Source organism: Mauremys reevesii, linkage group 1, assembly GCF_016161935.1.
Source record: "Mauremys reevesii isolate NIE-2019 linkage group 1, ASM1616193v1, whole genome shotgun sequence".
Taxonomy (NCBI): Eukaryota; Metazoa; Chordata; order Testudines; family Geoemydidae; genus Mauremys; species Mauremys reevesii.
This window is the reverse complement of record NC_052623.1, coordinates 232,929,893-232,943,909: the sequence shown is the minus strand read 5'-3', so window position 1 is coordinate 232,943,909 and position 14,017 is coordinate 232,929,893. Positions and strand designations below refer to the sequence as shown.

The window sequence follows — 14,017 nt, the reverse complement described above, 5'->3', positions numbered from 1 at the left end:
GCGGGCGGGCGGCAGGCGAAGCGGGGACCAAGTATGCGGGGCCCGGCAGGGACCGGGTATGCGGGGCCGGGCGGCTGGGGACACGGTGGGTCGGGGACGCGGGGAGCCGGGCGGCTGGGGACGCGGGGAGCGGGCGGCTGGGGAACCGCGCGGCTGGAGAGCCGGGGAGCGGGCGGCTGGGGACACGGTGGGTCGGGGACGTGGAGAGCCGGGCTCGGGCTCGAGATATTAGGGTTCGGGGAATCGACATAAGGGATGAGAAACCCATAAGACAAAGAGGGAGTTTGGCGGTTCCACTTGTAAAACGTCGACTTAATAGGATTGGCTAGTTAACCGAGGTCGAGATAAATGGGTTCGACTGTACAATAGATATTTTTATCATGTATATTCATTTATCAGTCACTAAGGTTAGAGTTTCTGCTATATTTTTACAAACTTTCATTTGAGGCACTGAAAGTTCTATTTTTCTTACATAATTACTCTTTAAAAAGCTCTTTAAGCTTGCTCTAAGGAAATATTATGGATACAATTCAACCTTGTTTTAAAAAACTTAATGGCACTTTTTAAAAAAAACCATTCCACAAGAAAATAGCAATATTTTTAAAAATAGATTTTTTTAGATTTAAATAAAATTAGACTGCTTACAATTCCATATTCATTATTTGTACAGTTTTACTTTAAAACCACTGTGGTAACCATTGTTTCTTTGTAAATATTCTTTATAAATGTATTATTCTTTGTAAATATTATTTTCTAACAATGTTATCCAAATTTGTATTCCTGAGCTACTGGTACACCACTTAGGTGGATGAAGGCACTGTCCGTTCAGCCTGGTGCCTGACAATGCACAAAGGCCCCCAAAATACGCTGCCTGTTGTGATTTACTGCTTAACTAGAATCACTAGCACATAAATGTTCACAAGTCCAGACATTTGGAAATTACATCTCTACTGCAACTTTCTGAAATAAAGTGCCATGGGCACTTCTAACAAGGGTTGGGGAATTAGCTCCAATTCCCCAACTACCCCCTCCCCTGCAATTTCAATTAGCCATGGTATTCTTCCTTTCCTCTTCTGAGTTGTCATGCAGTGTTAACACAGCTATTGACTTTTCACCCCAGAGATGGCTCCATTTCAGTGGCTGACTTTTTTTTTTTTTAGCTTTTTAAAGACATATATATACACACCCACACAACTATGTGATACATCACATAATTATACTGTAGACATAAACTATATGTACACAAGGATAAAAGATTCTATTGTAAATGGAAGACTTCATATTTTTAACTTTTCGTCAAATCCACAGCAACTAATCATCTGACAGACACACGATTTCATGCTTGAAAGCAGACCCACAATGCTCAAATACAAAATTAGAAACCCAGGAAACACTTGCAAGGCAGTGAAAGTCTGACAGTTGCTGAAAGTATGTTTTTTTACAATGGCCTCTAAACCCATCTCATTAGCACAAACGCGTCCTCAGGGACCATGTAAGTGCACTTCCCTTCAGCCAATAACGTGTTAACTTATTAATTAGAACTGCAGCTGCAGGGTAAAACAAGACAAAATTAATTCAAGAGCTGGCTTAGCAGGCCAACCTATCTCTGTACTCTACTCACAGGAGAGCTGTCTACAATTCAGTTTTGTTTAATTAGTCCCTCAAAAAGCAACTGGTTCACTCTGATAAGGCGGGTAAGAGCTTCAAAAAACAAAAACATGCCTTCCATAGGCCAATTTCATTTTTAAACTATTATTTTTCCAATGTGAGAAACTGGTGTTTTAAGAAAGACTGTACATTCCTCTCTTTCGCTTGCAAACCAAGGACATTAAACATCAACTTCTGCACTACGAGCCTTCATTATAACAAACCTATCACTGAAGCAGTCATGCCAATAAGCCCGGGGCTAGACGACAACTATATACAATTACTTGAAATTTGCTGTTTGGGTTTTCTTACAAATTTAATCTCATATCACAAATCCAGTGGGTGAGTTTTACTATTTGAACAAATGGAAGGGAGTAGTATTGCTAATATTGTCACAGGGCCTAATAATCATTTTTTATTCAGAAGCTTGCAGAGTTTAGAGGGAGCTCCTCTATCCCCCTTTCTAGTAAGCAATAAAACTATGAATCTGTTGGTTTCCTGCCTCCTCCTCTCCAACCCTCACTTCTCCCTATCCCCGGAGGAGCCAAGAAAATAAGATGCCATGGATGCACCATACTATTTATTGTCTTTCGTTGCTGACAAGCACAGTAGCCAGTTTAACTTAAATCCATGTATTTTGATTGCTATTTAGTGCCAGAAACAGAAATAGTAGTTAGACTAGAAGATAAAGAATAAAAACATAGCTGCATATTTCCCATAATTTCTGGTATATTCAGCAACACCAAGATTTTTCTCTCTTTCACATACTATTACTACATCCTTCCCGCACCACTGTTGGCGCACACGGCAGAAACTCATCTACTTTATTCCTCTCTGCCATTTGCTGTTGCTTCCATCTACTCCACAGTGTTGAGATCAACTGTTATGTCCTCCTCCCTATTAGGGGTTCTTCTTAAGGTTTCTCTTCACAGCAGTTAGTTTCCACATGGGAGTCTATGCATTGGCATCCAGAGTAAATGCCCTAAATATATCCAGCACTTCCTTCCAATTCCAGTGGATATGAGCTGCTGGTTGGTGATTTCTCAGATCTCCTCATTGGCGATTAAATCTTTCTATCTAATGCCCAGAATCTTTTGTAAACACATTTTCAACAGTGTCTAGTTTTCTGACTAACATTTTGGTAAATCTCCAGCATTTGTGGTCATATGTTAATCCTGAGATTATATCTGGGTTGAAAATTCTAAAGTGTTTTTCTGATGCTGTATATGTTCGATTTCCATATGCTCTGAGTTTAATGAATGCTGTGGATGCCCTTCCTTCCCTTGATGTCACTTCCTTCTTGAGGTCTCCGCTAGCTAGTATAGTCCTGCCCAGGTGGATGAACTGTTCAACTTGCTTGATATTTTTGCCTTCTAATGTGATGTTGCTGCTTGACCTCTGGGTTTTGAGGACGTGTGTCATAGTATTACTAATTTTGAGCCCTGTTCGCATGCTCTTTTTCCAGATTATCTTTGTAGCTTGTTTGAGGGTGTCACTCAACAGCACAATATCATCTGCCAAGTCTAGATCTTCAAGGCATTTGCCATCTACCCATGATTTACCAGTGTTTATGTTGCTAATATATTTCTTCATTATCCGATGTATGGCAATGCTAACCAGAAGATCAACTAGAACTGTGTTTCATGATGGTGTCCACTTTGAACCACTGTGCTGCCTGGTTGTTCACTCTTTTAGAGCACTTCGCCTCTCTATACATAATTGTAATTATATTGGCAACTTTAGATGGGATTCCATAGAACTGAAGAATATTCCACAATATATGTCTATGCAAGCTGTCAAATTCCTTTTGAAAAATCAAAGAAATTGATTTTCTATATATATATAATGTATACACACAGTATATTAATTTGAGCTGTGTCTGAACCTCTAATACTTTGAGCTTTATCTATCAGAGACGCTGGCTTTTCACATCCAATTTAGATTATATTGCTTTCTAAATTCATGCCGAACCAAACCTCCATTTCCTTTGGCTTGTTTGAAACTCTTTTCTAGATTACTAATAATACCAAATATTATTAAACTCTCTCTCCTATGAAGTTTTATATTTGATCCACCTGTCTTGGTAGATTGTTTGCTACAACACATTTATTTGCTATTAACTTTGTCTTCTTCCTTATATTATGCAAGACTGAAAAGGCTAGAGGCAGATCTTCTTTGTACTCTCATCTGCCTCCTTTGCAAAACTGACCAAATCTAAACAGATTTAGGACATTATCTTTGCCAAACGACACAATTTTTGTAAAGCCTATTGCTTCTGTTTATTGATTCAATGGCTCTCTAGCTTCCACATGAACAAATGTTTCCCCCTATGTAATATCAGCGTGCTAAAAGTAGTAGAGCAACTAGCAGCATTTTCTAGAGATCACAGGTTCTAATGCAAGGAGGAAAAAATTAGACTATTAAAAATTATATATGAAATGTATTATGTGTGATGGCTAGTTAAGGATCTGAATACTGAGGTCATTTCTACTAAAGTGTCTGCCCCCTGGTTACACAGCAATTAGTTACATGCTATATACAAGTTCCATTTTTTAAAGGGCCATCTCCTTCATCTCTATACCCCTTCATATTATACTCTGAGTCCTCACTAACAACAGTAATTTAGAAATAAGCTAACATTTATTTTAAAGTAAATAATACACCATCACAGAGTGATGCTGTCCTTGCCCTCCCATTCTTCTGCTCTCTACTTTTGCAATGTCTTGGTATGTTTTGTATGTGCATGGATTTTAAAAAGTGGCCTACAAAACAGGAAAAATTTGGATTTGTGCCCTTTTTTAAGTCTGTGTGCATTTAAAGAAGGCCTCAAGTTTGTTTACTTTCAAAGGTTGTTTTTTCATTTTATTTCCTGCCGCCACCCTTTTTTTTTTTTAAACATTAGAAATTCAGATCTTGACTGAAGAAACTAAGAAAACGGTGACCTCAAAAGAGCCAAGTTACTGAAAACTGAATAAATGAACGGTATGTGAACACTAGGAAAAAGGTGTGTTTTTAAAAACATGACTGATTACATTAGTGGGGTTTTTTTTTTAAATGTTGACAGGCCAAACTGTGGTTTTAACACATTAGTTGGTCAAGATTAACCCTGGGAAGGAAAGTAAGGAAGGAAAACCTTGACCAGTTAACACATTAAAACTACAACATACTGCATCTATATTATGATTTTTAAATAGGTTAGCTAGTGTAGACAAAGGCCTAGGAGGTAAAGACAGAGAAGAAGAAAAAAATTAGAAAGAGATGCTTTGCTCCTTGAATAAATCTTCCTCTTTTTTCATGCTGAATGGGAATTGTAAAAAACGCAGCACACAAGACACAGATGCTGACTATATTCTGAATGTTTATGGCTCCCTTACGTGCCCAGGGAAAACCAGGTGCTACAGAAAGTGGTGTACGCTTGTGACTGCTTAAGGCAGGTTATAAGCACCTGGTTCAGAAAGAGGTTTTTTAGTTTGTTTTTTATTTTTCTTCAAATAAATACTAATTTTCTCCTAATTCCAACTATCGTTTTAAGGTTAGCCAAAGGCAAATAAGGGGATCAGCTCACTTACAATCTAAAGTTCACATGTGTTGCTGCACAGTAAACCATTAAGAAGAGAGCTGCTGAAAACAAGCCTGCAGCAAAGAAATATTGAAAATGCAGAAGTGCCTGCAGGAACAGTGAGGTATCTGTGGCACTGGAAGGACTGGGAACGATAGATAAGACACAGGGAAACTTGTGTTTGCATGTTAGGAAAGCACATACAAACATCTAATTGGATAGAGGTTAGTATTGATTTTGATCACTGGGTGCTTTAACAATGAACACTTACCATCACCAGATGTCTATATTATGCATAATTTCTAATGGGCCCTACCCAGACTATCTATTCAAACCCAATGACTCCCACCACCGCCATCCCCTTATTTTAGTATAGTTAACAAGCTTCTCCTCTTCCTTCCATCCAAATATGAGAGCATAAAACAGGTGATTCAAAAAATAAAGCAAGCTACATATTTACTCCGTTGGGCAAAAACAACAAGCTGGGTTTCAAGTGGGGACATGATAGCAGTTTTCAGGTATCTAAGAGGGTGTCAGAAGGAGGAGGGAGAAAACTTGTTCACCTTAGCCTCTAAGGATAGAACAAGAAGCAATGGGCTTAAACTGCAGCAAGGGAGGTTTAGGTTGGACATCAGGAAAAAGTTCCTAACTGTCAGGGAGGTTAAACACTGGAATAAATTGCCTAGGGAGGTTGTGGAATCTCCAGCTCTGGAGATATTTAACAGTAGGTTAGATAAATGTCTATCAGGGATGGTCTAGACAGTATTTGGTCCTGCCATGAGGGCAGGGGACTGGACTCGATGACCTCTCCAAGTCCCTTCCAGTCCTAGAGTCTATGAATCTATGAAAGTGTGATCAAATCAGCTGTCATTTGTGAGTCTTTTGAGAATTATACAAACCTTGGTCATTTAAAAATTGGATGAGAAATCCACCTTTGGCATGCAATTTGACAGGGGCAAGCTGTCATTTTGTGCCCTTCATGTGGTCGGTTTCAGTCAAGATGAAGATTTTTAAGCACCTATTACTTAACTGGATTTAGTAGCTCTCCTTTTTCATTAGAAGAGAGCTTTAACATCAATTTTTCTTAGCCCCAATTAGACTCCAACTGGAATATCCTCTGTTCATGTTAATCAGATTTATATATAAAAAAAATGATATATCCCAGACCCAAATAATTTTATACATCAGTTATTTTTCATTTTAAGGCATTTTACCTGATAATGTCATTTCTGCCCCTTTGCCCACCACTTTGGAGCCATTGGGCAGTCCTGCATTCTGAGAGGCAGCGGTATCATCAGCTTCCAATTATTTTTTTGGCTCTACTTAAGTTTTCTTTTTTCCAGGCAACAATTCCAGAGCCATTTCAAAATCCACTTAAACTACAAACCTCATACCCATCCTGGAATTATCTATACTAGTTAAATTATTTATAATAATTGAAAAAAAATATTACACACAGCTGCTGTGATCCCTCAGACAAATGCTAATACAAAAATTCTGGATGAAACGCTGAAACAAAGTTTTTTGTCTGTTAAGAGGCAGACTTCAGGATGTATGTGGCATAAGCCGCCAAGCCAGCCATGTTGTGGTTTTATCCTCTGCTTTATAGCAGGAAACCATGGATTACAAATAAATACCACATTAAGACAGTGGATGTGTTTTATAAATGCTGCCTCTGTACCTAGCCACAAATTAAAATGAAAGGCCTAGATAGCAGATACTGAGGATCTTGAAAGGGCCCAATTATTTGACCATGAATTTACGTTCACACAGGAACAATTGCTAAGTCACTGGGATGTCTGAGGAGAGAGTAACAAAGACCACCTTACTGATAAATAAACCAATTAAAAGCTATCACAGAAGGTTGCAAAAGAAAACTCCAAGACTTAATGTTGGACAATATGAAATATTTCTGTATAACATCTCATGGGGGAGGGATAGCTCAGTGGTTTGAGCATTGGCCTGCTAAACCCAGGCTTGAGAGTTCAATCCTTGAGGGGGCTATTTAGGGAACTGGGGTAAAAATCTGTCTGGGGATTGGTCCTGCTTTGAGCAGGGGGTTGAACTAGATGACCTTGTGAGGTCCCTTCCAACCCATATCTTCTATGATTCTACGATACATTTTCATGGAGGATATTAGTGCACAGACCGTCTCATTTGGTAAAGAAAAGCAACATCCTGCAAGCAAAATAAGAGTGCATTCAGGTAGTACCAAGTAGGCCTCTATTTGAAAGGTAGCCCTGAATGTACCAGACATAGCTAAATCTATAACCCCATTAACAACATTGTTGGAGTAACACAATCAATTTAGCGCCCACACATACATCTCTAAAAATGCTTTACCCTCCTCTTGTCATAAGTGACACCTTATCTGACTGAAAGAGAAGAAAAGATGGAAATATTTTTCCCCATGTTGTTTATTTTCTGCATTTGACAGGCCTCTACTTAGAGAGACAACCAGAAGGGCTATAAATGTTTGTTTTTAGAAAAATGCAAGTTGAGATTCTGCCACATTTACCTGATGCAAGGACCTGGGGCTATCAGAAAAAGACCAAATAGTGTGAGGCTTGCAATAAAATTGCAAGAGCTGACAGTACTGTCATTAAGAAGTAATTTTTACAGCAAGCAGGGACAGAAGATCCATTTTAAAAAACCAGGGAACTGTTACTGTAAAGCCACATAAATTAACAGGGGGCCCTTTAAGGACCACTTCTTAGAAAAGCTACAAAAGCCTTTCTTCTGAATACAACGGATTAAGGACCATCCGCCAGTTTGAGTATCCATTCAAACCACAGCTGTAGTTTGTTTTTATTTTACTATTAGTTTGTTTGGAGCTTCATGAGTGCTAACATGGCAGTTTGACTGGTCAGAATCAGCCGCTATAGAGCTTATGTATTTATTAAACAGAGTCTATTAAAAAAACATTGGATTTGTATACAAGTCGTATTAAAATTTCTTACCGATGAGTTCCATCCAAGTTTGATTTGTGGATGAAGTTCAGTTTAGCATCTGCCCAATAAAGCTTCCATTCCTCATAATCCAGGGTCAATCCATTTGGCCAGTAAATGTCTGTGTTTATTATAACGGAGCGGCTTGAACCATCCATCCCAGCACGTTCTATCTTTGGCACTTCTCCCCAATCTGTCCAATACATGAACCTATAATTTTTTTTTTTTTAAAAAAAGAGAAGGATACAGATTATGTTCGAATCTACACTCGAATCACTGGAGTTATATTCCAGTCAAGACGTAGGCTTCGTTGCTATTTTTCTGAAAGAGACGGAGTTCTCTGAGGCTATATTCTACAGGGCAATGTACCTACCTCCTATGAAACAGAACAAGCGTATCTAGGTTTTGCTTCTGTTTTTAACTAAAATCTCTCAAACATCAGTCAGTCATGTAATTTGATACTACTCTTTTCAGGGTCTATTCCCTCAGACTGCATGAGACATTTGGGGAAATTCTACACACATTGCCAATAACCTGTCAGCATCAAAATTAATCAGGGAAATTAGACAGACAATGTGCGCTGTCATAGAACATATGGATCACAGGAGAAGAGTTTGTGTTAGTGCAGGTATTGTGGGGGACAGTAATTGTATGCAGTGGCAGAAAAATAGATATAATGAAGGGTTGTTTTCTTTGGGGTTTTTGTTTGTTTTTTGTGCTGGGAGAGTACTTCTGGCAGGGACACTGCTTTTGTGAAAGAATGGATTTAGAGAGAGACAACCAGCTGACATGTTTTTAAACACAACTTGCCCTGTCTACACATTGAAGGGATAGTCTAGGCTGGGAAACTGTTTTAAACACATTAACACATGTTAATTACTACATTTTTAAACACTACTTAGGAAATCATGTAAATTAGTGGTTCTCAAACTTTTGTACTGGTGACCCCTTTCACATAGCAAGCCTCTGAGTGCGACCCCCACCCCCTTATAAATTTAAAACACATTTTTATATATTTAACATCATTATAAACGCTGGAGGCAAAGCAGGGTTTGGGGTGGAAGCGGACAGCCTGTGACCCCCAAGGTAATAACTTCGCGACCCCCCCCCTAGTTTGAGAACCTCTGGTGTAAACAAAGACATGTAAAAGCATGTTACCTGGTCATAGTTAACCCTAAGAGGAAACATATGGAAGTTAGATAAGGGAGAGAGTATAATCAGAAAACTCTGCACTTCTACTGATGGTAGGAGGAACTCTACTCTTCTGGATTGGCAAAAGAATTTAGGAACAAACACTATTTTGCACCTGAAGGAACAACATATGGGGCAAGAACTTAAACAGGTGGATAAGAAAGCCAGGCAAAACATTGCGTCAACAAGGGAAACCTGCAGCTCTTGGACACTTGTAGCACCCAGAGGCTGTATGGTGCCCACATGTGAGAACAGGACCTGGCCACCCACGCTTTAAACAAACACAGACCTGCAACACATTTAAGAAACATTTGCAGATGAAGTTATTCTTGGCAAAGTTTGTTTTATTTATTTATTTCTATAAAGAGTCAGGAAATTCCCAGTCATATTTTCCCTTAATCTATGTTTACACACTCAATGAGTGTTTAATACAATGCTATATCTGCAGACAGACATGCACCACAAGCAATACAAATATTGCCCAATTCAGTCCCCAGTGACTCACTCTTTAAAAAGGGAATTTTCTACCTTAAAAACCTCACACACTGCATGGGTGTTTAGAGAGAATGCATGAAATTTCTCTAGACATGATTGAACATCATGAGGGAATGAGTTATCTGTCAAGAAGAAAATAAATCTAATCTTTAGGGAAAAAAATTGCTAAATTGCACCTTTGGCAGGTTATCTGGCCAAACTGCATGGTAAGGTGCAATTAGAAACTTGAAAAAGAAACTCAAACAGTACTTCTACAAAGAGAAAAAGTTGATTAAATAGTTTTTAAAGAAACAACCCCTCCTCTTCCCGCAGCTGAGTCAAATATTTTCCAAAGGTTAATAGGTTCCAAGGTATTGACCGCCCTGCCTGACCAACCTTCAGGCTGAAACTGATAGCTCATTAGGTGCTATAACAGGCTCATTTCTTTCTCCCTCTCTCTCACCTTTTAAACAAAATGTAATTATTCAAGCAAAACCAGGTAAGGAAAGCTCGGTGACAAAAGGAAAGTCCTCCAAGACTTCACAAACAGGCCCATTTCATTTGTCAAAATATATACACACCCATGCATGCACAAATTCAGAATAAGATTTTAGAACATTTCAAACCAATTCCCTTGACCTTTGTTCAGTTTCTGCAATAGCTTTTTCACCGTCATCTGTTTATTTTCTTCTCTATGGTTGGAAGCCTGCAGGTTTTAGTCCCAGTTAAACTCTGTGGAGCCAGCAAATCCAGCACACCAGATCATGGTACAGAAAGAACACATGTAAGTGCTGTGCTTCATTTGGGAAAATTAAGAGACTTATCTTCACTAAAGCGTTAGGGTACGTCCACACTACCTGCCGGATTGGCAAGTAGCGATCGATCTATCAGGGATTTATTGATTTATCGCGTCTCGTCTAGATGCGATAAATCGATCCCCGCCACGGTCCCCATCGACTCTGGAACTCCACCAGGGTGACAGGTGGAAGCAGAGTCGACGGGGGAGCCGCAGCTGTCAATCCCACGCCATGAGGACAGGAGGCAACTCTAAATAAGATACATCGACTTCAGCTATGCTATTCTCGTAGCTGAAGTTGCGTATCTTGCATTGACCTCCCCCCCTACCCCCCCAGTGTAGACTACCCCTTAGCTGAGGATCTTTCTCCCCTTCTGTTTACACACAAAAATCTCTCACCCAAGTGTGGTGGTGCTTTCAACCTGGGCCAGCTGGTTACAGCCCAGGTTCCGCATTCACATGAGCTGGTAACTCACTCTACACAGGCCTGGTCTACACTACGCGTTTATACTGAATTTTGCAGTGTTAAACGGATTTTACGCTGCACCCATCCACACAACGAAGCCCTTTATATCGATATAAAGGGCTCTTAAAATCGATATCTGTACTCCTCCCCGACGAGGGGAGTAGCGCTCAAATCGGTACTGCCATGTCGGATTAGGGTTAGTGTGGCCGCAATTCAACAGTATTGGCCTCCGGGCGGTATCCCACAGTGTACCATTGTGACCGCTCTGAAAAGCCATCTGAACTTGGATGCACTAACCAGGTAGACAGGAAAAGCCCCGCGAACTTTTGAATTTCATTTCCTGTTTGGCCAGCGTGGAGAGCTCATCAGCACAGGTGACCACGCAGAGCTCATCAGCACAGGTAACATTGCAGTCTCCTGAGATTCAAAAAAGAGCTCCAGCATGGACCGCACGGGAGGTACTGGATCTGATCGCTGTATGGGGAGAGGATTCCGTGCTAACAGAACTCCGTTCCAAAAGATGAAATGAAAAAACATTTGAAAAAATTTCCAAGGCCATGATGCAGAGAGGCCACACCAGGGACTCAGTACAGTGCCGTGTGAAAGTTAAGGAGCTCAGACAAGCCTACCAGAAAACCAAAGAAGCAAACGAGAAGTCCGGGGCAGGGCCAAAAACATGCCGCTTCTATGCTGAGCTGCATGCAATTCTAGGGGGGTCCGCCACCACTACCCAACCCCTGTCCATGGATTCCGAAGTGGGGATGGCAATCACAGCCCTGGCTGAGGATTCTGCGGACAGGGAAGATGAGGAGGAAGAGAAGGACGAGCTTGTAGAGAGCACACAGCACTCCGTTCTCCCGAACAGCCAGGAGCTTTTTCTCACCCTGACGGAATTACCCTCCCAAGCAACTATCCCAGACAATGAAGCCATGGAAGGGACTTCTGGTGAGTGTACCTTGTAAATATAAGGCATGGTTTAAAAGCAAGCGTTTTTTAATGATTAATTTGGCCTGAGGACTTGGGATGCATTCGCGGCCAGTACACTTACTGGAAAAGTCTGTTAACATGTCTGGGGATGGAACGGAAATCCTCCAGGGACATCTCCATGAAGCTCTCCTGGAGGTACCCCAAAAGCCTTTGCAGAAGGTTTCTGGGCAGGGCAGCCTTATTCCGTCCTCCATGGTAGGACACTTGACCACGCCATACATGTAGCAAGTAATCTGGTATCATTGCATGACAAAGCCTAGCTGCGTATGGTCCCGGTGTTTGCTGGCATTCAAGCAACATCTGTTCTTTATCTCGCTGTGTTATCCTCAGGAGAGTGATATCGTTCATGGTAACCTGGTTGAAATTCCAGAATTTAATTAAGGGGACAGAGATGGCCATTCCTACTGGGCTGTTTGCCTGTTGCTTAAAAGAAATCCTTCCTTGCAGATAGCCAAGGGGGGGAAGGAGGGCAGGTGATTGGCACTGAGCTTTTCTGCGTTTGGGTAGCAGTGATCTTCCCTGCTACCAGCCACGCGGTGGGAGGAGGGATAAAGTGGTCATCCCAGCAAATTGGATGCAGGGGGGGGGTGGTTTCTGCTGCTGCATGTTAACAGGAAAGAAGCAGCACTGAACGGGCTTTGCTTGCTATTTGGTCAAGGAGGGCGCTGGATATATGAAGGCTGCAGAAGACAATGGCTTACCATGGCCGCATGCAAGCCGCACTCTGCTGCCCGGACCTGCGTCTGTGAGATTTCTAACACCAGAGCCGCAGACACTCAATATTAAGATGCAAAATGCGACCTTGTAGTCAAATCACATGTGCTATGTAAGGTGAATAGTGTTGTTCACCGTGAAAGAGTATAAGCATTGTTCTGTAAAATGTATCTTTTAAAATACTTATCTCCCTTTTTTCCCCTCCCTCATGCAGCTGCAAGTTTTTCACGCCTTCCTACTCCATCCCGAAGGCTCAGATAAGGCAGCGGAAAAAAAAAAAAGACGCGAGACAAAATGTTCCCGGAAATCATGGAAGTGACCCGCAATGAAAGAGCTCATCTGAATGAATGGAAGGACGTGGTATCAAATTACAGGAAAGATGCCAGTGAACGTGAGGACAGGAGGGACACTCGATATGAGAGGTGGCGGCAGGAAGATCAGAGATGTAGGCAGGAAGATCAGCGGTGGCGGGATGCAACTCTGGGGTTGCTGCATGATCAAACTGACATGCTCCGGCGTCTGGTGGTGCTTCAGGAACAGCAGCAGGATCACAGAGTGCCGCTGCAGCCCCTGTATAACCACCCTCACCATGTTCCACATCCTCCTTACTCAGACGTGTAAGAACGCGTGGGGGGAGGCTCCATGCACCCGCCCACTCCACCCCCGTGGACAGCCCAACCAAAAGGCTGTCATTACTTTGAAATTTTTTTAGTGGCTTTTTCCTTCCTTCCTATCCTCCTCCCAAACCACACCCGGGCTACCTTGTCAGTTCTCTCTCTCTTTTTATAATGAATTAATAAAGAATACATGATTTTTAAACTATAGTGACTTTATTTCCTTACGCAAGCTGTAATCGAAGGGGGAGGGTGGGTTGTTTACAGGGAATGAGTCAATCAAGGAGGCGGGGAGGTTCATCAAGGGGAAACAAACACAGCAGTCACACCGTACCCTGGCCCTTGATGAAACTCGTTTTCAAAGCTTCTCTGATGCGCACCGCTTCCTGGTGTGCTCTTCTAATCGCCCTGGTGTCTGGCTGCGTGTAATCAGCGGCCAGGCGATTTGCCTCAGCCTCCCATCCCGCCATAAAGGTCTCCCCCTTACTCTCTCAGAGACTGTGGAGCACACCGCAAGCAGCAATAACAAAGGGGACATTGGTTTGGCTGAGGTCTGATCAAGTCAGTAATGTGCACCAGCGCGCCTTTAAACCGCCAAATGCACATTCTACCACCATTCTG

The 14,017-nt window shown here is 41.5% G+C and overlaps 1 protein-coding gene across 3 annotated transcripts in view; it reads right to left on the bottom strand.

Moving 5' to 3' along the window:
• The window catches only part of LRP6 (LDL receptor related protein 6), a 197,169-nt gene that overhangs the window by 105,115 nt on the left and 78,037 nt on the right, over nucleotides 1-14,017 (bottom strand). For 2 of the 3 annotated variants that reach the window (XM_039545877.1, XM_039545884.1), the window contains one exon: nucleotides 8,167-8,364. In XM_039545877.1, coding sequence (XP_039401811.1) covers nucleotides 8,167-8,364 — 198 coding nt within the window. Of the gene's footprint in view, nucleotides 1-8,166; nucleotides 8,365-14,017 lie in introns of those variants that run through there. The other variant, XM_039545895.1, reaches the window with a different exon arrangement.